General features: G+C 47.8%; 1 protein-coding gene and 1 long non-coding RNA gene across 5 annotated transcripts in view; one reads left to right on the forward strand and one right to left on the reverse strand.

The window, feature by feature from the left end:
- The window catches only part of LOC141172074 (cell adhesion molecule CEACAM1-like), a 60,188-nt gene extending 42,021 nt beyond the window's left edge, over window positions 1-18,167 (reverse strand). The window contains exons 1-3 of one of the 4 annotated variants that reach the window (XM_073655903.1): window positions 17,986-18,167; window positions 16,878-17,138; window positions 13,408-13,692 (exon numbers count right to left, since the gene is read on the reverse strand). In XM_073655903.1, coding sequence (XP_073512004.1) covers window positions 13,408-13,692; window positions 16,878-17,138; window positions 17,986-18,025 — 586 coding nt within the window. In that variant the 5' untranslated portion in view covers window positions 18,026-18,167. Of the gene's footprint in view, window positions 1-13,407; window positions 13,693-16,877; window positions 17,187-17,985 lie in introns of all 4 variants that reach the window. The other 3 variants (XM_073655902.1, XM_073655901.1, XM_073655904.1) reach the window with 3 other exon arrangements.
- Window positions 18,088-24,888, forward strand: part of LOC141172075 (uncharacterized) — an 89,266-nt gene continuing 82,465 nt past the window's right edge. Inside the window, exon 1 of the long non-coding RNA XR_012252410.1 lies at window positions 18,088-18,412. This is a non-coding gene — a long non-coding RNA (uncharacterized lncRNA). The remainder of the gene's footprint in view (window positions 18,413-24,888) is intronic.

Consider the following 24,888-nt stretch of genomic DNA (forward strand, 5'->3'; position numbering starts at 1 on the left):
TTCACCCCGGCGGTCTGCAGAGGGCCTAAAAATTGCCCAAATCGATTGAACAGTGCTCAAATGACATGGGGACAGCATGGGGAAGACCCCTGGAAGCATTTCTGACTCCCAGGTCACTGCTGTCCACAAAGTTGTCAGAGGTATTACACCACTTTTACGGACTCACAATAAAACATACCAAAACGAAACCAAAATGGATTTTCCTAGGAAATATGTTAAGGAACATCCTTTCCAGGGTAATGACTTGTATATAAAGCAAAATAAATAACCAAAAGCAAAAATGCTCCTTCACACCTTGGGCTATATTCACACGTAGCATTTTTGATGCGTTTTTTCACTTTTGCATTGCTTTCAACCATGACAAATGCATTCACCAGGAAATGTCATTTTAACATTTTACAACCTTATCTGGCCATGTGGTGCGTGACACATCATCAGACACATCCTTTTTCATTTATGATGGAGGGACTCTGAAAGTCACAAAGCCTATTTTTATAGGGCCATCAGACGGCCTTTACTATTCTTAAAGGACCAACATTCGGCCCTCACTATTCTTAGAGAGCCATCAGCCGGCTATGTTTTATTGTTCCCATTACTAAAAAGTGGGTCTCCTATACTGTTATTGCGTATGCAGTTGACGCGCCCCCTGGGCCTGTGCTGCTGCTGCTGTGCAGGGGGAATACCCGGAGCCGGATCACTGGGGGTTGTAGTTCTCCGTGGCGGTGACCCGGTCCGTGCCCAGGGTGGTCAAACCAGTGGCAGTCTATTTGTATTGTAATAAGTGTCCGACTACGCCACCCGTGGATTACGGTCAGTGGGGACCGCCGCTGCGCTGCAGACCGCTGAGGCTGATGTTGTTTGCGCAGCTGAGTATGGGATGACTCCCCACGGGAGAAGTATTGCCTCAGGGCAGCTAATGTGGAAGATGATGGGAGTGATGGTGTGAGCGTCCCAGTACTAATGGTGCTGGTGCGGCAAGGAATCACAGAGACGTGTGGTGCAGTTCAGGGTCTTTACTGATGGTACAAGGCAGACCCTCCCGGGAGTACTGGCTAGTATAAGGGGCCTGGTCAGTCTGCGAGCAAGCAGGAGTTCCCCTGGCCAGGTGGAGTTGTAGGCCTCCCCGTTAATCTGCACTCTTTCCTGGCTACCTTGCTGTCAGCGGTTACAAGTAGCCCACGTCCCTGAGTATACCGTGTGGTGCTCACCCGTATGGCTGGTGACTTGGGGCCTTCTGTTAGCCTCCGCTCCGGGATGGCGGTGCTGGTCCCTTCGTTGTGACTGAGCCTCCGGGCTTTTATGGCCAGAGGACCTGGAATCCCCTGCCGGATGGATTCTGCTGCTGGGTATATCTTAGTCCCCACAGCCTCGGACTCCTGTGTCCGGTTTTAGTACCTTCTCCCAGGGCGAGCTCTGCACAGCTCCAGCCCCTGGCGCTTCTCCTTGGCTCCTACAGAGCTCCTGATGTCTATCTGTCCCTGTTTCTGCGTGTCCGGACCAGACTCCGTCTCTGTCTGGAACTCCTCTCTCTAACCCTGCCTCAGCCCCAGTTTATGTAGGGGAAGTTCTTCCCCTCCCAGGACTGGGCAGGAGGTGTGGCATGCTTAGGATTCCTGCCCAGGAGACCTCCCACCTGCTCACAGACGTAATACTGCTATTACTGTGGAAACCAGACCCCTGGGGTGCCACATTCCCCCCTAGTGAAATTTAGTACTCCCGGACTAAACATATATTTTTTTTAAAACATAACAGGGTATAAACAATAACAATTAAATACATGAGATGGTCACGGCGTGTCCGTAACCGGGAAGCAATAAGGGTGTCAAATGTGTCTTTCAGCCGGGTTAGTATGTCTCTGACAGTCCTCTTCCTCCCAGGTGGCCAGGACTTTACCTCCCTTTGGGCTGCCCCGATTAATTGGGCCACCAGGATGCTCACTTTTTGCTCTTCTGTGAGGGGGTACACCTGGAAGAGGCTATCCAGTCTTTCTCTAAAGTCATTTAGAGTATGTGACTCCCCTGAGTACTGGGGTAGCCAGGTTGCCCCCGGGATATAGGGCATGGTGAATGGCATGACTGCTGCAGCAATTGCGCTGGCGGTGGAGCTCCCCTCGGTGTCCGACATCCTCCTTCCCCCCTAGTGGACCGTGGCCTACCTTGCGATGCTCTTCTTCCGTAGGCCGCGGCTCCGCAGTCGATCGTCGGGGTTGAGGACCTGGCGTCGCGCTCCGATGACGTCAGCGTTGCTCTTCCTCCCTTCCAGGACCTTGCGCAGCGTCACTGTGTGGGGCGGAGCTTCGGATCTCGCGCGCTTTCGGCGTCCACGCCCCTCTTCTTCCTGTGCGGCGTCCCGAAGATGGCGTCCGAAGGCGGGAAGCAGCTGCGGATGGCGGGAAGAAGGCAGAAGACAGCAGGAAACGGTCCAAGATGGCGTCTGATGGCGGGAAGAAGGCAGAAGACGGCGGGAAACGGTCCAAGATGGCGTCTGATGGCGGGAATCGGCTCCGGATGGCGGGAAACGACTCCGGACGGCGGGAAACTTCACCACAGGTAAGTATAAAAGTCTCTTTTTCAGGCACGCAGTACCCGGTGGTTGCGGGCACGAAATCCTGCCGACTACGCCAAAGTTGACGCGCCCCCTGGGCCTGTGCTGCTGCTGCTGTGCAGGGGGAATACCCGGAGCCGGATCGCTGGGGGTTGTAGTTCTCCGTGGCGGTGACCCGGTCCGTGCCCAGGGTGGTCAAACCAGTGGCAGTCTATTTGTATTGTAATAAGTGTCCGACTACGCCACCCGTGGATTGCGGTCAGTGGGGACCGCCGCTGCGCTGCAGACCGCTGAGGCTGATGTTGTTTGCGCAGCTGAGTATGGGATGACTGCCCACGGGAGAAGTATTGCCTCAGGGCAGCTAATGTGGAAGATGATGGGAGTGATGGTGTGAGCGTCCCAGTACTAATGGTGCTGGTGCGGCAAGGAATCACAGAGACGTGTGGTGCAGTTCAGGGTCTTTACTGATGGTACAAGGCAGACCCTCCCGGGAGTACTGGCTAGTATAAGGGGCCTGGTCAGTCTGCGAGCAAGCAGGAGTTCCCCTGGCCAGGTGGAGTTGTAGGCCTCCCCGTTAATCTGCACTCTTTCCTGGCTACCTTGCTGTCAGCGGTTACAAGTAGCCCACGTCCCTGAGTATACCGTGTGGTGCTCACCCGTATGGCTGGTGACTTGGGGCCTTCTGTTAGCCTCCGCTCCGGGATGGCGGTGCTGGTCCCTTCGTTGTGACTGAGCCTCCGGGCTTTTATGGCCAGAGGACCTGGAATCCCCTGCCGGATGGATTCTGCTGCTGGGTATATCTTAGTCCCCACAGCCTCGGACTCCTGTGTCCGGTTTTAGTACCTTCTCCCAGGGCGAGCTCTGCACAGCTCCAGCCCCTGACGCTTCTCCTTGGCTCCTACAGAGCTCCTGATGTCTATCTGTCCCTGTTTCTGCGTGTCCAGACCAGATTCCGTCTCTGTCTGGAACTCCTCTCTCTAACCCTGCCTCAGCCCCAGTTTATGTAGGGGAAGTTCTTCCCCTCCCAGGACTGGGCAGGAGGTGTGGCATGCTTAGGATTCCTGCCCAGGAGACCTCCCACCTGCTCACAGACGTAATACTGCTATTACTGTGGAAACCAGACCCCTGGGGTGCCACACAGTGAGTGGCAGGGCTGCCCAAAATTTGGACTCACCCCAATACCACTTTGAAAATTTGAATGCAACCCAATACCCCTTTGAAGAGACTTAGAGGAGGGCCTCCTGAAAAATGTTCCCATTATTAGGAAGTGGGTCTCGCATTGTCTTTGCCTATGCAGTGAATGCAAGAGTTGCCAAAAATTTGGAGGCACTGCAATGCCCCTTGGAAGAGACGTAGAGGGTCTCATGAAAATTTTTTCCCATTATTAGGTAGTGGGTCTCCCATAGTGTTGACCTATGCAGTGAATGCAAGGGTTGCCAAAAATTTGGAGGCACTTCAATGCCCCTTGGAAGAGACGTGGAGGTCAGTGGGCCTCCTGAAAACAATGTTCCCATTATTAGGAAGTGGGTCTCCCATTGTGTTTGCTATGCAGTGAATGCAAGGGTTGCCAAAAATTTGGAGGCACTCCAATGCCCCTTGGAAGAGACGTGGAGGTCAGAGGGCCTCCTGAAATCAATGTTCCCATTACTAGGAAGTGGGTCTCCCATTGTGTTTGCCTATGCAGTGAATGCAAAGGGTTGCCAAAAATTTGGAGGCACTCTAATGCCCCTTGGAAGAGATGTAGAGGGCCTCAAGAAAATTTTTTCCACTATTAGGAAGTGGGTCTCCCATAGTGTTTACCTATGCAGTGAATGCTAGGGTTGCCAAAAATTTGGAGGCACTTCAATGCCCCTTGGAAGAGACGTGGAGGTCAGAGGGCCTCCTGAAAACAATGTTCCCATTACTAGGAAGTGGGTCTCCCATTGTGTTTGCCTATGCAGTGAATGCAAAGGGTTGCCAAAAATTTGGAGGCACTCTAATGCTCCTTGGAAGAGATGTAGAGGGCCTCATGAAAAAATTTTCCACTATTAGGAAGTGGGTCTCCCATAGTGTTTACCTATGCAGTGAATGCTAGGGTTGCCAAAAATTTGGAGGCACTCCAATGCCCCTTGGAAGAGACGTGGAGGAGGGCCTCATGAAAAAAATGTTCCCATTAGAAAGGAGTGGGCCTCCTATACTTGTAATGCCCATGCACTAAGTGTATGGGCTGATAAACATTTACCCCTGGGGGGTATACATGAACATACTGTATAAAAAAATTTTTTTACGGGCATCGTAAACACCCTTTAAAAAATTTATGTGGCTGTTGCATCACGGACCATGGTCATCCTGGTGATATAGTGGTGGAGGATGAGGAGAAGGAGGAGGACAAGAGCAAATAGCCAAAATCAGGAAGCGCATACTCATGTCTGGGTGTGAAAAGGTGCATGGGAATACACCTCCCAAGAAAAGACACTGGATTTGAGTTTATGTTACGCTGCTATCTGTAATGCACACGCCCGGGCTGACTGGCGTGTGCGTGTATATGTAGTGATTCCACTGGACCGTACCGGAGAGTGAATGCCTGGAGGGGCGAAACTAAGTATCCACCCGATCCGACCAAGGTCGCACGACGGCATACGACGCCAGTGCACCAAGGAGGGACCGAGCAGAGGGACCAGGTGCTACTCCAGGTCAGACCCCGGACACGGCTGTTGACCCACACCGGGGAATACAGGAACAGGCAGGTTAGGCTGGCACACAGACTGGTGGGTACAGGCAGACACGGCAGGTATGCAGACGGGTGGATGCTGGCAAGCATGACTGGTATGCAAACAGGGAGGTACTGGCAGGTACGGCCGGTATGCAGGCAGGTGGATGTTGGTAAGCACGACTGGTGTGCAGGCAGGGAAGTACTGGCAGGTACGACAGGTTGGAGCACAGAGTGGATAGGACCCAGTACAGGCTGGGACTCAGGAACAGAACCGCAGATGCGGTGGACAAACACAGCAGAGTGAGGCCGCCCGGAGCAGCGAGCAAGAGCAGAGCAAGACGAGACCGCCTGGAGTGGTGAGCGAGAGTAGAGCAGGACAAGGCCGCCTGGAGCAGTGAGCAAAGGGTCAGAGCAGAGCGAGACTGCCGGAGCAGCGAGCAAAGGATCAGAGCAGAGCGAGACTGCTGGAGCAGCGAGCAAAGGGTCAGAGCAGAGCGAGACTGCCGGAGCAGCGAGCAAAGGGTCAGAGCAGAGCGAGACTGCCGGAGCAGCGAGCAAAGGGTCAGAGCGGAGCGAGACTGCCGGAGCAGCGAGCAAAGGGTCAGAGCGGAGCGAGACTGCCGGAGCAACGAGCAAAGGGTCAGAGCAGAGCGAGACTGCCGGAGCAGCGAGCAAAGGGTCAGAGCAGAGCGTGACTGCCGGAGCAGTGAGCAAAGGGTTAGAGCAGAGCGAGACTGCCGGAGCAGTGAGCAAAGGGTCAGAGCAGAGCGAGAATGCCGGAGCAGTGAGTAAAGGGAAAGAGCAGAGCGAGACTGCCGGAGCAGTGAGCAAAGGGTCAGAGCAGAGCGAGACTGCCGGAGCAGTGAGCAAAGGGTCAAAGCAGAGCGAGACTGCCGGAGCAGTGAGCAAAGGGTCAGAGCAGAGCAAGACTGCCGGAGCAGTGAGCAAGGCAGAGCAGGCAGAAACCGCCGGAGCGGCGAGCAAGGCAGGGAAGAGGGGACAGGGCTCTGTTCACACGGAACGGACAGGAAGGGAAAGGCAGAACCAGATACCCACAGGGTACTTGCAGTGAAGTAGCGAGTGGACCACAAACTCACAAACGGAAGTACAGTGACAACGAGCAGGAGTTAGGTACGAGTTCAGACTCTGCAGAAAAAGGGAAGATATGGGCGTAGAGAGAAACGGGAAACAGGCTGGAAGATGGTTAGGGCAGGAACAGACACTGGGAAAAGACACAGACAACAGATCTAGGTATACGGCCCCTAGAGGGCAGAAGGAACAGGCTAAGAGCGTGTTCACACGGGCCTGGAAATACAGCCTCCAGGAAAGGCAGCTGGCTAGAGAACACAGACAGGACTCAGTTCAGACACGGGAACTGATACCACAAGGCAGGAAACATAGACAGGACCTGGCACATCAGTGACTAGAAGCCAACTGACAGTACAAGATGCTCAGGCAAGGATTCCTGGGAGGAGCTGGGTTAAATACCAGGTGACAGACAGCAATAGGCTGAGGAAGCATCAGGGGTGTGTCTGCAGTAGCTATAAGAAACAGGAAGTTCAGCGGGCGTCGCCCTAAGCAGACAGAGCAGAGCAAAGCAGACCATATGGAAAGAAGCCAAAGTGATAGTCTGGACTGGAAATCAAGTGCGCGCTCTTGCAGTGGGAGATGGACCACTATGCAAGGATGCTGCCAGGTATGTTACAGTACCCCCCCCCCTTACGCCCCCTCTTCTTCAGGCCTGCCAGAATCTTCCGCAGAGAATTCGAGGGCCAATCCTTCACTTCAAGGAGATTACTTCTGCTGTCCTCAGTAAAAACTGGTCTCATCTGGGTAGCTAGGATGCTACCTCCTATCCAGCCATCCTCAGCAACAGACGAAACGGGTGGAGTACCAGGAACAGCACACAAGGAAGTCTCTCTCCACATATTTTCAGGTGGCACCCCAGAGGGTACAGGAGACAACTGGAAGTCCTCCGCCGGGTTGGAGGGGGGCAGAGACTTGGGGGTAACCTCTGCTTCGGGGTACATCTTGTCAAGCTCACAGGATGAAATGGGCGAGGTATCAGGTATAAGGTGTAGAAACGTCATTGTCCCTTTGTTATCTGGTGGTACCCCGGAGGATTCAGAAAACAACTGGAGGTCCTCCGCCTGGTCAGAGGGGTGTAGAGACTCGGGGGTAACCTCTGCTTTGGAGTACACTAGGTCGGACTCACTGGACGAAGCGGGCGAGGTATCAGGTACCGAGTATAGGAAAGTCTCTGTCCATTCACTACCAGGCAGCACCCCAAAGGGTTCTGGAGACAACTGGAGGTCCTCCGCCTGGTCGGAGGGGTGTAGAGACTCGGGGGTAACCTCTGCTTCGGAGTACACTAGGTCGGACTCACTGGACAAAGCGGGCGAGGTATCAGGTACAGAGCATAGGAAAGTCTCTGTCCATTCGCTACCAGGTAGCACCCCGAAGGGTTCAGGAGACAACTGGAGGTCCTCCGCCTGGTCGGAGGGGTGTAGAGACTCGGGGGTAACCTCTGCTTCGGAGTACACTAGGTCGGACTCACTGGACGAAGCGAGCGAGGTATCAGGTACTGGGTGTAGGGAAGTCTCTCTCCATTTGTCATCAAGTGGTATCCCGGAGGATTCAGGAGTCAACAGGGGGTCCTCCGCCAGGTTGTAGAGGTGCACGGACTCAGAGGTAATCACTGCTTCGGAGTACCCTTGGACAGGCTCACCGATTAAAGTGGGTGAAGTATCAGATACCGGGTGCAGGAAGTCCTCCTGTGTGGATTCTGGGTGGGCAGCAGTCTCTTCGGACAGGAGAACTGGTGCACTACCCACGCACATTACCCATCGGGGCTGCTCCGGGATACTGGGAAGTGAAGCTTCAGCAGGTACTTCAAGGTTGGGGTCAGGAGGTCTTTTGGAGGACAGACCCTGGCGTGACGGCTTGCCTCTACGCCTAGCACGTCTGGACTGCCTCTTGAAGTTGGGAGAACTATTCCAGAGAGTGTAGTCATCCTGTGTGGATTCTGGGTGGGCAGTAGTCTCTTCGGGCAGGAGGACTAGTGCGCTACCCACACACATTACCCATCGGGGCTGCTCCGGGATATTGGGAAGTGAAGCTTCAGCAGGGGCCTCCGGGTTAGGGTCATCGAAGACCATTAGAAAGGCCAACAGGAAGGCCTGCAGGTCCAGGACGATAGGATCCTGTGCGTCCCATAGGGCGGTGATCCATTTCAAGGCATCACCCGCTAGGTAAGACATCATGAATCCCACCTTAACCCGATCGGTGGGAAAATAAAGAGGGTAGAACTTGAAGTGTAGCAAGTATTGCTCCACAAATGCACGACTCAGTCTTGGATCCCCATAGTACCGTGGCGGATCCACAGGAATGAGTGCAGATAGATCCATCTGGATGGGTGCGTAATTCGCCTGGAACTCAGCTGGTAGCAAAAAAAAATAAATTTCTTCTAGATGCACGTATTCGCTGAAAAACGTCTCAGAGAGCGAAGGCCGTGGGGCTCAACGGGAACCATGGCCTGAGCATGCTGTAATGCACACGCCCGGACTGACTGGCGTGTGCGTGTATATGTAGTGATTCCACTGGACCGTACCGGAGAGTGAATGCCTGGAGGGGTGTAACTAAGTATCCACCCGATCCGACCAAGGTCGCACGACGGCATACGACACCAGTGCACCAAGGAGGGACCGAGCAGAGGGACCAGGTGCTACTCCAGGTCAGACCCCGGACACGGCTGTTGACCCACACCGGGGAATACAGGAACAGGCAGGTTAGAATGGCACACAGACTGGTGGGTACAGGCAGACACGGCAGGTATGCAGACGGGTGGATGCTGGCAAGCACGATTGGTATGCAAACAGGGAGGTACTGGCAGGTACGGCCGGTATGCAGGCAGGTGGATGTTGGTAAGCACGACAGGTATGCAGGCAGGGAGGTACTGGCAGGTACGACAGGTTGGAGCACAGAGTGGATAGGACCCAGTACAGACTGGGACTCAGGAACAGAACCGCAGATGCGGTGGACAAACACAGCAGAGTGAGGCCGCCCGGAGCGGCGAGCAAGAGCAGAGCAAGACGAGACCGCCTGGAGCGGTGAGCGAGAGTAGAGCAGGACGAGGCCGCCTGGAGCAGTGAGCAAAGGGTCAGAGCAGAGCGAGACTGCCGGAGCAGCGAGCAAAGGGTCAGAGCAGAGCGAGACTGCCGGAGCTGTGAGCAAAGGGTCAGAGCGGAGCGAGACTGCCGGAGCAGCAAGCAAAGGGTCAGAGCAGAGCGAGACTGCCGGAGCAGTGAGCAAAGGGTCAGAGCAGAGCAAGACTGCCAGAGCAGTGAGCAAAGGGTCAGAGCAGAGCGAGACTGCCGGAGCAGTGAGCAAAAAGAAAGAGCAGAGCGAGACTGCCGGAGCAGTGAGCAAAGGGTCAGAGCAGAGCGAGACTGCCGGAGCAGTGAGCAAAGGGTCAAAGCAGAGCGAGACTGCCGGAGCAGTGAGCAAAGGGTCAGAGCAGAGCGAGACTGCCGGAGCAGTGAGGAAGGCAGAGCAGGCAGAAACCGCCGGAGCGCCGAGCAAGGCAGGGAAGAGGGGACAGGGCTCTGTTCACACGGAACAGACAGGAAGGGAAAGGCAGAACCAGATACCCACAGGGTACTTGCAGTGAAGTAGCGAGTGGACCACAAACTCACAAACGGAAGTACAGTGACAACGAGCAGGAGTTAGGTACGAGTTCAGACTCTGCAGAAAAAGGGAAGATATGGGCGTAGAGAGAAACGGGAAACAGACTGGAAGATGGTTAGGGCAGGAACAGACACTGGGAAAAGACACAGACAACAGATCTAGGTATACGGCCCCTAGAGGGCAGAAGGAACAGGCTAAGAGCGTGTTCACACGGGCCTGGAAATACAGCCTCCAGGAAAGGCAGCTGGCTAGAGAACACAGACATGACTCAGTTCAGACACGGGAACTGATACCGCAAGGCAGGAAACATAGACAAGACCTGGCACATCAGTGACTAGAAGCCAACTGACAGTACAAGATGCTCAGGCAAGGATTCCAGGGAGGAGCTGGGTTAAATACCAGGTGACAGACAGCATTTGGCTGAGGAAGCATCAGGGGTGTGTCTGCAGTAGCTATAAGAAACAGGAAGTTCAGCGGTCGTCGCCCTAAGCAGACAGAGCAGAGCAAAGCAGACCATATGGAAAGAAGCCAAAGTGATAGTCTGGACTGGAAATCAAGTGCGCGCTCTTGCACAGTGGGAGATGGACCACTATGCAAGGATGCTGCCAGGTATGTTACACTATCATTCGGTGGTGTTGAGAAGTCTGGCCCAATCCAGCCCTTGTTCATTTTTATAAGAGTCAGCATTTTCAGTTGACAGGCGGATGCGCTTATCAGTTATAATTCCACCAGCGGCACTTAAAACCCGCTGTGATAAAACGCTGGCGGCAGGGCAGGCCAGTACCTCCAAGGCATAGAGAGCCAGTTCATTCCACGTACCCAGCTTGGATACCCAATAATTATAAGGCACAGAGGAATCATGGAGGACGTTGGTACGGTCAGCAAGGTACTCACTCAGCATCTTCCCAAAATTTGCACTCCTTGTGAGAGTACCCCGCGCCTCAGGGCTTGTACGATGGGAGGGACTGAGAAAATTCTCCCAGAATTTTGACAGTGTTCCCCTGCCTCTCGCCTGTACTCCTTGGTTGTCCAGCGAAGTGTGCCCTCTGCCGCCAGCATTTTCAGATGGGAATTTTTTTAATAGTTCCGCAACAAGGGCCTTCTGGTACAGCCCCATTTTTGTAGACCTGTCCGCCTCAGGAATAAGAGATATAAAGTTCTCCTTGTAGCGTGGGTCTAGAAGTGTCACCAACCAGTAATGACTGTCACCCAAAATTTTGAGAACGCGAGGGTCATGGGAAACGCAGCGTAACAGAAACTCAGCCATGCATGCCAGACTACTAACAGGCAAGATTTCAGTGTCCTCACCAAGAGGATAGGGGATTAGGTTGGCGTGCACTCGGTCATAAGTCGAGGTGCTGATGCAATAGGCTTGTAGGTCCAAATTAGTACAATGCATTTAATTCATCGCACTCTCATAATCTTTGAAAGAAGTGATTTATTTAAAGCAAAAAATTATAAGATACTTTAACCAAACCAGAGATAGGTGACAACAATATAGCGAGTATAAAGACGTTTCGGCCTGAATCGACCTTTTTCAATCAGTCGCTATTATATTGGATGGTGTAGATATGTGAAATTAAGGCTGTATGCTCAAGTAAGTCAGACCCCCTGGAAGAAAAACTAAGATAAGGTACTTATCTCTGAGACCAAAGCGTGTTGGTTTGGGCAAGCGAAAGAGGGCCGGTATCAGTCCGGAGTCTGTATAGTGGTAACGAATAGCGGTGCTGCCAGCACCAAGCTTGTGGAGGGGGATGTGCCGTGTGGAAGACAGGGTGGTGGTGGTGGTTGTGGCTAAGTGACTGGAAGCATTATCCGCTATCTAACCAACAACCTTTTGACACTGCTCTGGGTTCAATAGTGGTGTGCTGCAGTCCCCTAGAAATTGGGACAGGAAGGTCAGGCGAGAAGATGTGGGTGTTTGTTGTGGCACAATTTCAGCTTGCCCACGGCCTTGTCCTCAGCCTCTGCATGCACCATCACCATCACGTCCAGTTCCCCGTCCCTTGCCACGTGCCTTGCCCATTTTAAATGGAGGACATTATCTTCCACGCTCACTACAAATGACTGAGTTTGGAGCGAACTTAGATGTGATCCATGTGATAGAGAAACCAGAGTTTTAAATACCTGGCCTGTAGGTAAGTAGTTTGAACAGCAAACTGCGGTGAATTGCTTCAATGACACACTAAAGGAAAATTTTAATGGAGGCCAGAAATTGCAGTATTTTCTGACAACGTATATGTGAGCCGTGTGATGGACAAAACACAGTTTCATATATCTGGATTTCTAGTGCTGTAATATGGAAAGGAGTCAGGACCTGGCTGTATTCTGCTGCGCCAACAAGCAAATGGCGCAGAAACGTGCAGGGGCGAATCTTCCTGGGGGCGAAATGATAGGGGCGAAATGTGCGGGGGTGAAATGTACCTGGGGGCAAACTGATGGGGGCGAACTGCTGCGGGCAAATTGCTGGGGGCGAGCTGCTAGGGGCGAAACTTCTTATAACCAGAAATGTTGAATAGTTGCAGAAGGCAGAACTGGAATGGAGCCTCTTGTGTTATATGCACTGCAGTCTGCTATATACACTGCCTGCCTATACACCCGGCCAGCCTGATATCTCTGCAGATGGATTAGTTAGTTCTCAGAAGGACTGTTTGTTAAGATGGATATGTGTAATGTACTTGTTTTCTCCCTACACTAGCTAATACACAACCAACTCTCTCCCTAGCTCAGCAGCACCTCTCCCTACTCTGCCTGATTGCGGAGTAGACTGACGAGCATGGCGGCGCCAGGTCTGATATAGACCTGATGACACTGTGCGGCCAGCCAATCACTGTAATGCCACAACCACCATGGCTGCGGCATTACAGTGAGTGGCAGGCAATCCCTGCATGTTCATTGGAGCTCTAAAGAGCAACAAACATGCAGGGAGGGGACCTGAGCATCCACCCGAGCAACCCCGGAAATACTTGACGAGCTCCGAGCATCTCGAGTACTGAGATGCTCAGGCGAGTACCGAGTACTTGCGAGTATGCTCGCTCATCACTAGTCAGGTGCATTTACTTTTTTTCTTACATCTAAATGCTGCACAGTTCCTGGTATAATGCCAATGGATCCCGGAATGTAACTCACAAGAGACACATTTATACCGGAAAATTCATAGCTCGAAAGTCTGCAGAATTGTGAATACAGCTCTGAAGTATAATACAGGTTTCAATTCATGATTATTACACCCCTTTACCGCAAAACCTCACAGATGTTTCGGGATAGTTGGTACGTCTGAGTGATCTTGCTTGCCCTCTATACTAAGAGCAGCTCTTTGTATAGAATTTCCGCATTGGATGATGGAGAGTGGTTCAACTACAAAAGCTGATTTCATAAGACGATAGAGCGTGTGACTATTGACGCCCAAAGGCAACAATAGTAGAATCCATTTTTCCTATTATCTATAAACTATATTGAATTTCCTTTAGGCTCATGGTTCTTACCTGCAACATCCAGGTAGGTCCAGGTGCTCCTGCTGCTGCTTACAGGATTTTCAATGCCACAACTATAGAATCCAGAATCACTGCCCAGGATGGGATTGAAGTACAGGTAGTCACTAGAACTTCCGCACGATAGATGAGAGGAGCTACAAGACACTAACTCATCATTTCTATAGAAATATATACGGTGGACGGTCTGTGTCCCTGCATCACACCTCAAATCCAGGGTGGTGCCATCTACTGGGCGAATGGAGGAAGAAACCATCAGGGTGGGAGGGATGAGAAGATCTGAAATAGAATTATATAGGTAAGATCTAATAAATCACAAGAAGCAGCAATTAGCATCAGGCAGCTTCTGCAAAGCCACGTAAGATCACGGGCTGCATCAAAAATGGTCCGCCTGTACATTTTTCTTGAGCTGCTTTACATAACTCTCACTACTTATAAAAAGACAGAGCATTTATATGGTTACAAAGGGTTAAAAAAAAGGCAGAATTATAAATTGAAACTTTTTAAAAAGTTGCAAAAAAAGTCATAAACTTACCCCAGTAGGGGTGGTGGTGTCTAAAGTGAAATATCGGTTCCACACTGAAGTGTTAGATTTAAAGATGTGCCAGATTGGCCATATATTTAAAGGAGTTGTGTGATGCCAGACATTGAATGTGTCAAAAATGTTTAATAGATGCAGGTCCCACCTCTGGTCCTGAACCTTTCTTTGGGATTCTCAATTTCCCATTCTTTCTATCTTTTGACCACTGGTAAGTGGAGAGGTGGCGGTGCATTGGCACTCACCTTTCTTTATAGGCAGATGTATTGAGATCTCTTATAACAATGAATGGAACAAGCCAGCGCATGCCAACTCCGACTAGTGCAGAGGTCGGGGGACCACTGTTCTGGATACAAGTGCGGGTATCCGACAGATATCTCATTAAGGTCCCTTATGAAAAACAATGCACCTCCTTCAATGCAGAGGAGTGAAATCAGCAGTGAAACTGGTTGTAAATCTGCAGATTGTACAATTTGCAGCAGAAAAATCCATCCTGAGTGCAAACTCTGTTTTTTTTCTTCTAGAAAGTATCTGACAAGGAAGGGCTTGAAAGTATTGAAGAAAATTGAAGGGATTTTACCGTTTCGCTTCAAGCAGCTAAACTTTATTATATGGCAATCATAAAGATAAAGAACCTACTCATTTCTCAGTCTTGCTCCTTGTACTGTACATACATCAGATGATGTAGATTTTATGTAAATTAATTTTAAATTACAAAATTCCTTCCCTTAACGACCGACAATGTACATTTTTTTATAGGTTGATAAGGAATGTATGAAGCAAGCTCAGGAGCTGAGCCTGCTTCATGCCAGGCAGATGCCAGCTGCGTTGCATAGCCGGCATCTTCCTGTAACGGCAGCACACTGAGCTTGCGCCAATCACTTAAATTCTGCTATCAATCTCTCACAGCGGCATTTAAATGGCTGGTGCCTTCATGCACTAGCTTCCATTGGCTCTCCGCGATGTGATCAAGGGAACCGATGGGTTACCATGGCCGGCTCTTGTAACTGCCATCAAAGGCTGAGCTCCGTAGGAAAACTGTGATTTCCCTATAATGCAAAAGTCTAGCAGAATTGCTGGGTTTTTTTGTAAGTTCACCGCATTTGACATTTTCCCCCCATTTTTCACTACATTATTTGGTAAAATGTATGGTGTCATTCAAAAGCACAACTCCTCCCTCCTAAAACAATCTGTCGTATTGCTAAATGGCCTGAACAAATAAGTTATGGTTCTTGTAACAAGAGGAGGAAAAAAAACGAAAGTGCAAAAATAAAAAAATTCCCGGTTCGTTTTGTTCAGCCAGTATAAAAATTTATATATTGGAGATTAGGGATAATTATTGACCTTGGAGTTCAAATTCCAAAAGTAATAAGGAAATCTCATCTAAAGAGGAAGAAAATGCAAAAATATGTGATCACCTTGTGAACTTTAAGCAGCGTCGTCTTCCCGGTAATTAATGGGTCTTCTAACTAAAGTTCAATTAAAATTACTGTGGGCAATTTTGTTATATGATTTTCATATAACTGTGGCCAGCACAAGTGATCCATAATGTATGCAAAATAGGCAACAAATTGGCACTCTATGACATTGATTGGACATGCTAAATTTTCTCATTCCTTTGTGGTTAACTATGCCCCTCAAACTACTTGATGTAATTTTTTTTGTAAATCTACTTAAAATTTGGGTGAAAAGTAAAACAAAATGAAAGTTTGAAACCAATGAGCCTGATTTATTATTTGTGGTTTGTTAGAAATCACTTTTCTCTTTTGTCTTGTATTCGTTTATGGCTTTTGAGCACATTTTTCAAAATGGCAGACCTGGTTCATGAATGTTGTGCAAAATCAAAAATGCTCTTTATTGGTGTATTTTATCTTTTTTAACCTCTTTAAAACAAGTCACATGTTCGGCTCAAATGTTACAAAAGTGGGCGTTCTCTTACTCTGAAGTGTCCTAGGCTCTCCATAACGCTTTTACCATTGATTCAGGAAACCACTAGACCACCAGTGAAGAGCAGAAGGGAGGGCTTGGGGAGAAATCAATTCAGCCAGCCCAGGACATTGTACACTAATGGAACAGTGTCCACCTCGCTTGTCTAGATCTGTCAGCAGCTTTGAAATGACAAAATTGTTGATGAATTCGCTTTTATGAGTTTTCTGTACATTACCGCTATTTTGGACTCCAAGCCACCAGTGCTCTCAAAACAGCTGTACACACCATTTTTTTTGCATATTTTTGCAAACCTGACTTTTTAAAAGGGTAAGTAGAAGGACCTCATGGTCGAAAAAATAGAAGGAACAAGGCGAAGAGGAAGATCAGCAACCCAATGATTTCATACTATCAAGATAACGGCGGAGAAGACCCTGGTGGACCTATCTAGGCTTGCACAAGACTGATCTTCCTACAGAGTGTTCATCCATCAAGTCGCCATGGCTCGAGAAAAAATAATAACTAAACTATTGTACATTTTCTTTATGTTGTAGCCTCTCTTCAGCACTGTTCATCTGTAAAGGTCCAGGTCTGGATATCTGTAACAATTGCTTAACCAAAAGTCAAAAGATGTCAGGTTATGCTCCAGTGCATAAAGAGTGGTAGACTGACTTTCTATTAAGACTATTCTGCTCTTGCTCAAGCATCTACTGAGAGATTCTGCCCCTTGGTTTGAATGATCGGTGGGGCTTTGAGAACATAGAAATTACCTGAACATTAGTATTTAGCATAAGTTATAACATATAAAACTTTTTTAAAAGTTTAGTTAAGTTTTAAGGTCCCATAGATATTGTTGGGAGCATAGTCTCACCAGCTGATGCTGTCAGCTCACCTACATCAACATATCATGGATGGCAGGATCACGATCTATGTTGGGGAACAAATTGATTTTTTCTGCTCTTCTACATTAGACATTTAACAGAGTATTTCAAGAACTTACTATATACGTTGAGCCGGACCTCTTCTTTTATTAGCACTCCTCCAGCCTGAAATGACGCTGAGTAAGATCTGTTATCACTGCTGACGAGATCGTCCATTTGGAGAGTTCCATTTATATAAAGTGTACATTTGCCTCCATTACACCTCCCAGCGTAAGTAGGACTACTGTATGGAAGAAGGGTTGCGATAGTTTCCCCCACAGTACCTAAGTTCCAGTCTATCCGATGGTCTGGGTTGGCAGGTGAGTTAGGGAAAATGTAAGCTGTTCCCCCAACAAATGAATTAAATTGCGTTATGGTGGCCACCGGGCCTATGGACAACAGAATGGATGATTATAAACAAGATTTCCAATCTGGACAACTTTTTTCTCTGATCAATGTCGGTATTATCGCATTTTGGCTACAGCGATGCATCATAATGATTGGACAACTACAATTTAGCATTGTGTTCCCCAACCACATTGGCTCAGCCTTCGGACCTCCTGTATATGGCTGCTCTATCTGGACAACTTCTGATCATTGTTGATGCTAACACCAACAACGATGCAACAAAATCATTTATAGCATTGTTTTCTTCATCCACATTTTCTCAGCCCTCGGACCTCCTGTATATGGCTGCCCTATCTGGGCAACGCCTTCTTCTGATCTGAGCCATATTTGGCTTTTGGACCCCCTGCATATAGCTGCCTTTTTGAGGGCAGCTACAGATATCAATGACTATTAATGGCACCAGGAACGTTATAACATTACAAGATCTCGATACTAAGGTCAAAAACATATCACTTGCAGGATAAGAACTGAATGTGACTCTGTTGGGGACCTCAGTTGCCAATGGTCAACCTGATTCCACCAAAAAGAGAGTGGATCTCTACTCCCCTCTCTCTATAAAGGGGCACTTATTTTCTTATTTTAAATTTGTAAAATGAAACATCCATTACTTCTGCAGAGATCAATGCATGGATGCCGCCTTCCACTACCAAAGTTTGGCTCGTGCCTTAAGCCAAATAGAAAAATAGTCCCAAATATAGCTCCATAAGCCCCTAGTTTTCTGTATAGGAATACCACCCAGTGCCATCTAGCCCCTAATAGTAAAAGTACATTTCATCTTACCAATGTAGCACAGAAAAACACTCCACAGAAGTAAACCCATCAGGTCTCAGTACGTTCCAGCATAAGTTGCTGCATCTGCTCTGGTCCAAGCGGCATAGAAGTCTCCTGACTCCCGAAGTACAGAGGGTGATAGATTGCTTGCAAGAATGTGTTATGTGTCTCTTTATGGGATGGCAATGAGGAAGGTGCTAGTTTGCAGAATCAGATCTTGATAAGATATCGACTTGATGTTATTACTGTAGGAATGTACTTATTGATTGACTACCTGTCATTTTCTAAATCCCTGATATTCCATCTGACCTATACAATGAATGCAGAACTATACACTCAGTCCAATCTGAAACCTGTATACACAACGTACTTGCACCAATTTCATAGAACTTATCGGAAGACAGAGGACAAGCCTGCGGTTACATACATTTTTATGGTAAGTAGTAATGTTACAAGTGATGTTTAAGCCCTTCATGACCAGGCGAATTTTCATTTTTGCATTTTCACTTTTTCCTCACTTTCTTCCAGCAGCCAGAACTTTTTTTTTTTTTTATTCTTCCTTTGCCATACAAGTGCTGATTTTTCTGTGGGATAAGATAAAGTTATGAATGACACCATTTATTTTGCCATTATTTAGTGAAAAAAAAATCCAAGTGTGGTGAAATGGCGAAAAAAATTGCAATTCTGTTATTGTTTTTTGGGTTCTTTGTGCGGTAACGCTTACCTGTCAATTATATGATTTTGGTAATACAAAACGTATACTTTTTTTTTCTCTCGTATTGTAATGGGTTAAAAAATTCAGAACTTTGTAAAAAAAAAAAAAAAAAAAATGGATTGTGTTGCCCTTTTCTGAGACCCATAAGTTTTTTTTTTACTTTTCCTTCGATGGAGCTGTTTGTGAGCTTGTCTTTTGCATGTTGAGTTGACATTGTCATTGATTCCATTTTGAGGTGTATACACTTTTGATTGCAATTTTTGAAGGGTATTGTGACAACCTAAAAAAGTTTTTTTTTTTTCTTCATATATGATAAATAATTTTTAGATTATATTAATTGTGTCAATTACACACATAGCATTACCAACCATGCTATTTTTTACATTTGGGGAAACTTTTCTATTTTGGGGATTTTTTTAAATATATTTTTTAAAATATATGTTTTATATTTTTATTTAATCTGACGCGCCCCTGGGCCTGTGTCGCGCTGCGTTGCGCACGCGGGAGCTTACCCGGAGCCGGATCTTTTGAGGGTTGTAGTCTCGTGGCGGTGACCCGGTCCGTGCCCAGGGAGTCAGACTAAGTGGCGGTCTATGGCAGTAGATGTTAACTTGATCGACTACGCCACCCGTTGAGTGCGGCTTTGAAGCCGCCGCTGCAGAACAGTCCACTGAGGCCAGGTGTATGAGGATGTGCAGCGTGGTGGTATAACCCCCAACGGGAGGGGTATGGCCTCAGGGCAGCAGGGATAGATGATGGGGGTGATGGTGGTACACGAGCGCAACAAAGACAACTCGGAGTCTTGGTGGTGCAGTTCAGGGTCTTTACTCACGGTTACTCGGTTACTGCTCCAGGCCACCGCTGCAGAGGTGGCCGCCTGTGTCGCGCTGTGCTCACCAGGTGAGGGGCTCGGTTAACTCCCAGGTCTTTCTGGAGTGCTTTGCAGGACCCCCTTTATGTCCCCTGTCTCTGGTCTTCAACCCCACTAGTGACCACGCTTATGTCCAGCTGCCTCGGACCTTCTTGGTGGGCAAACGTTGGCCTGCGTTTCCCAGGTCCTATGTGGTGCCTTCCTAGCGGGTGTGGTGAGGGGCTGCTCCACATGTAATGTCGCAGCCTCCGGTTCTTAGTTGAGGGTAGTTTCTCTCCTCCACTAATTTGGGATCCGGTTCCCATCTTCTTGACCTGACCCCCCTACTCAGGTAGCGGCGGGCGTGTGGTGGCTACCAGCCAGTCCACACCCCTGGGGTCCCCTCTGTCGTTCCTGGAGCCCAGTCTGCTCCTCTTCCTCCTCCAGGCTCAGGCCTCCTGACAGGGCCTGCCTGTGGAGCAGAGCCCATAAAGCAGCTCTGCTCCCTGTCTTCTCCTCTCTCAACTCACTCCCTTTCCAAGATGGTGCCTCCCTTTATACTCCTGTACAGAGTGCACCCAGGATCTACTTCCCCCACGCACACACTACCGGGTTCCCTTCTCTAGGTGTTCCCTCCCCCCACTCCAGCCAGGGACATGCTCACTCGTGCCTGCATAACTAATGGGAGCACCGTCGAGCTGTCCCCCGGAAATGTGGTGTAGTGCATGTGGGTGTTAGGGTCCTGAGCCACACTCCATCCTTACCTGGAAGTGAGATATCGCACATCTGGGTGAGATGCAATACCTCTGTAGCAACCGAACCCTCGGGGTGCTACAAATCCTCTGAGGGGAAGTAAACCTGTGATCGTTTGATCGATTTTGCAATCAGAGCAGTGGGGAGGGGTTAGGGAGTCTTCAGTGTTAACTTTCACTTTCTTAGCGCCGTCAGGAGTTTTAAAGAGTCGATAACTTACCTTTTTCCTATTTTTAACCTTTTCTACATTTCCGAAACCCTTTTAATTCTATGAAAAAATGTACTTATAAATCATAAATGAATTGAGCGGCTGCAGGTTGAGAATGAACTTAGAGTTAAGGGATTTTTAGAGCGGAGAGGTAAACCATAGGGTATAGGAAAGCAAACATCAGAATTTAGCTATAAAAACTCAATGTGCAATGTTCATTGTGTCAACTTTGCTCCCTAGAACTAACTGATCAGCAAATAAGAAAAGGCAAAGAATGAGGAACTTGCTAAATACTCTATAACCTTCCCATCTACAGCTAAGGGTTGTGGATTAATATAAGATTAGAAAAAGCTTCATCAGCTACTGCAGATCAGTCCCATTCACTTGAACCTGCAATACCAGACGCAGCCTATGGACAAAAGTGACGCTGGTTCTTCTGAGCCTTTTTGTCTTTGACAATTGTGCTTGATAATTACTAGTTTTATTATACAGAAGCCTTACAGCACGACTACCACTTGCTAGCTCATAAAATACAATTTTTAAGTGACTAATTTCTCACTTGCCCTGATGAAGCTAAGGTATTGGTGAAACTCGTTGGTCACTTGAACCTGCAATACCAGACATAGCCTATGGACAAGAGTGATGCTGATTCTGCTGACGCTTTTTGTCTTTGATAATTGTGCTTGATAATTAATAATTTAATTATACAGATACCTTACAGCATGACTACCACTCGCTAGCTCATAAAATATAATTTTTAAGTGAGTAGTTTCCCATTTACCGTGATGAAGCTAAGGTATTGGTGAAACTTGTTGGTCGCTTCAACTTGTAATACCCGATACAGTCTATGGACAAGAGTGATGCGTGCTCTGATCCTTTTTGTCTTTGACAATTGTGATTGATAATTGGTATTTTTATTATACTGATGCATGGCTACCACTTGCTACTCATAAAATATAATTTTTAAGTGACTAGTTTCCCATTTTCCCTGATGAAGTTTAGTAGTTGGTGCAACGTGAACCTACAATATTAGAAATAGTTTCTGGACAAGAGTGATGCGGGCTCTAATCCTTTTTGTCTTTGACAATTGTGCTTGATAATTAAAAGTTTTATTATGTGGATGCCTTATGGTACGACCATCACTTGCTAGCTCATAAAATATAATTTTTATTTGACTAGTTTGCCATTTCCTTTGATGAAGCTTAGGTGTTGGTGAAACTTGTTAGTCACTTGCGTTTCACCAATGGACACAAATAAGCCGGGTTCTTCTGACCCTTTTTTGTCTTTGGCAATTGTGCTTGATAATTAGTAGTTAGATTATTGTATATGCCTTATGGCACAGCTACCACTCACTAGTTCATAAAATTTCATTTTTATTAGACTAGTTTCCTGTTTCCCCTGATGAAGCCAAAGTGTTGGTGAAACTCATTGGGAGTACACATCACCTACTCTGAATGTGCTGCTACATAAAATTTTGTCCATCAGTTCATCTACCACTGAAAAAACAGATGTTTGCTGTTTGCTTTTACATTATTAGCTTTCTAATTGGCAATATGATCAGTCTGGCCAAATTACCATGAATTAGAGAAAAGACCCATATAATAAAAAGGGATTGTCCAGGTCTTAGATATTGATGATTTTTCCTTAAAGGGAACCTGTAATGTTAATTATCCCTTCTAAACTGATTGGATTTCCACATAGGTTCTGTGACATGCTTCCCTCACATGTCTTTCTAAAACTAAACTTTCGAGTCTACAATGAAGTAGTTTTATTAGTAAAATCTCACTGAAAGGTTCCATATAACGTCGAAATATAAAAGTATTTATGCCGTATGATATCGGTATTATGCATTTCTTGAGTGCGTAACCACTTTATCCGAAAGACGGGAAGTTTATGAGCACAAATAAGAACTGTTGTAATTCTGGTGCTGAAAACCACAGGGTTAACTGTACAACACAATCCAGATAATTTCCTGTTTTTCTTTCTGAGCACCAGAAGTAAGTTACAAAAACAGAATAATACAGTTTACAAGTGAAAGTTTACAAATCGCCGCTTTATTACACAGCCCCATTTAGCATTGTATAGTTATTGTTACATCGTAACTGTCCTTTCAGATAACAGATGTAGAAATGCATGGCATAACACCCACAACAGGGTACAAATATTTTTGGTGCACATACCAGTCTGATATGTCTAGGAATTGTCCCTATAGCTTTCCATGCCTTTTTTGAGTATGTGGTTCTTCTTCATTAGGATTCTGCCAGCATCATATGTACTTGAACGTCCTGTCCCTAATTTCCCAGTATGCACTACACCTGTCATTGTCCAATGGTTTGCCTGCCCTGAACTAGCAGTATGCAGTTTAATAGATAGGAGAACAGGAGTAGAGAAACAAAGACCCGTCGCCCCCTTTATGTAAAGAGACATAAAACCTCCCCCAGTTTCAGTAAAGAAACAAAAAACAGTTCCACTTCCTGTACATTGACAAAGACCTGCCCCCCACTTCCTGTAGAGATAAAGCCCTGCCCTCGCGTCCTTTAGAAAGACAAAGACCCACCCCCACTTTCTGTAGTGAGACAAAGACCCACCCCCACTTCCTGTAGAGAGACAGACGTGCCCCCACTTCCTGTATAGACAAAGATCCGCCCTCTTCCTGTAAAGATACAAAGACCTGTCCACTTCATGTACAGAGACGAAGACCTGCTCCCACTTCTGGTAGAAAGACAAAGACTCACCTCCAATTTCTGTAGAGAGACAAAAACACGCCCTCACTTCCTGTTGAGAGAAAAAGACCCGCCCCCACTTCCTGTAGAGAGACAAAGACCCGCCCTCACTTCCTGTAGAGAGACATAAACCCGCCCTCACTTCCTGTAGAGAGAAAAAGCCCCGCCCACTTCCTGTAGAGAGACAAAGATCTGCCCCCATTTGCTGTAGCAGGACAAAGACCTGTCCCACTTTCCGTTTAGAGACAAAGACCCATCTTCACTTCCTGTAGAGACAATGACGTGCACCCACGTCCTGTATAGAAAAAAGACCCACCCCCCCTTCTTGTAGAGAGACAAAGACCCACCTCCACTTTCTGCAATCGTCTTTATGTCTCTGATGCTAGTGACAAATTACACTTGTCATCAGACAGTGGACAGAAGGGAAAGTGCCCTCCACTGTCGAGTGGTATTTTGGGGGGGTAAGATGACATAATTTTTAGGTAATGTGATTAGCAGATTGCCTTCCTGTCAAACGAGATCAAGTTCTTTGAAGGTACAGGGAGCATTTAAACTGCAGCAATTATTCCTGCAAAATAAGTTGGTGTGATGTTTCACATGGTCAGGTGGATCATCAAAGCACTTGGTCCAGATGAGCAGATGGAATTTAGCATGGACAGATGAAGTTGGTGCAGCGAGGAGAACTGGCCAAAGCAATGAGTTGTATAGGCTGGATGGCAGCTGGAGCTATGGAGACTCTGAAGTGGACCACTGAAAGGCTGGAGACTCAGCAAAGTAGTAGAGAAGCAAAACAGCAGAGCTGAATATAACTGGAGACTTGCCTGTGGAGAAGAAGCAGATCCTGGCAGTATAGCAGAGCTGGCTATGTCAGGAGGCACACTTGTGGTATTTTAACAAAGTCTAGTCTGACTCGTCTAGTCTGGTCTAGTCTGATGTAGCAGAGTTTAGTTTGTCAGGATACACACTTGTTGTGATGTAGCGAGATTCCATTGGTACAGCAGAGATGGATATTTCAGAAGACACACTATTAGCAGTGTAGCAGAGCCCAGTGATGTAGCAGAGTTTGTCCGGAGGCACTTTTATAGTATAGATGTGCGATGTAGCAGAGCCCAGTGGCTGTAGCAGGCCTGTGTATGTCAGGAGGTATACTGTAAAACAAAAGCAGAGCCAAGTGGTGTGGTAGAGCGTAGATGCCAAATTACTAGTGTTGAGCGAGCACTAAAATGCTCGGGTGCTCGAAGCTCGGGCCGAGCTCGCCGTGATACTCGGGTGCTCGACCCGAGCAACGAGCCCAATATTAGTCTATGGGAGACTCGAGCATTTTTGCGGTGGCACCCCCGGCAGTCTTTTAAAAGCCTAACAAGTGACCAAAACGATAGTGACAGTGCTCAAATGACATGGGGACAGCATGGGGATCGCCCCAGGAAGCATTTCTGACCCCCAGGTCACTGCTGTCAACAACGTGGTCAGAGGTATTAAGCCACTTTTACAGGCTCACAATAAAACGTTCAAAAACGAAAGTGAAACTTTTTTCTTGTGAAATATGTTAAGGAACATCCTTTCCAGGGTAAAGACTTGTGTATAAGTTAAAATAAATGACCAAAAACAAAAATACTCCTCCACACTCCACACTCCACACAAACCAGGGATTGAAGCTTGAAGA

This window comes from Phyllobates terribilis, unplaced genomic scaffold (assembly GCF_046119375.1).
Source record: "Phyllobates terribilis strain yellow unplaced genomic scaffold, ASM4611937v1 Scaffold_12__6_contigs__length_324123572, whole genome shotgun sequence".
Taxonomy (NCBI): domain Eukaryota; kingdom Metazoa; phylum Chordata; class Amphibia; order Anura; family Dendrobatidae; genus Phyllobates; species Phyllobates terribilis.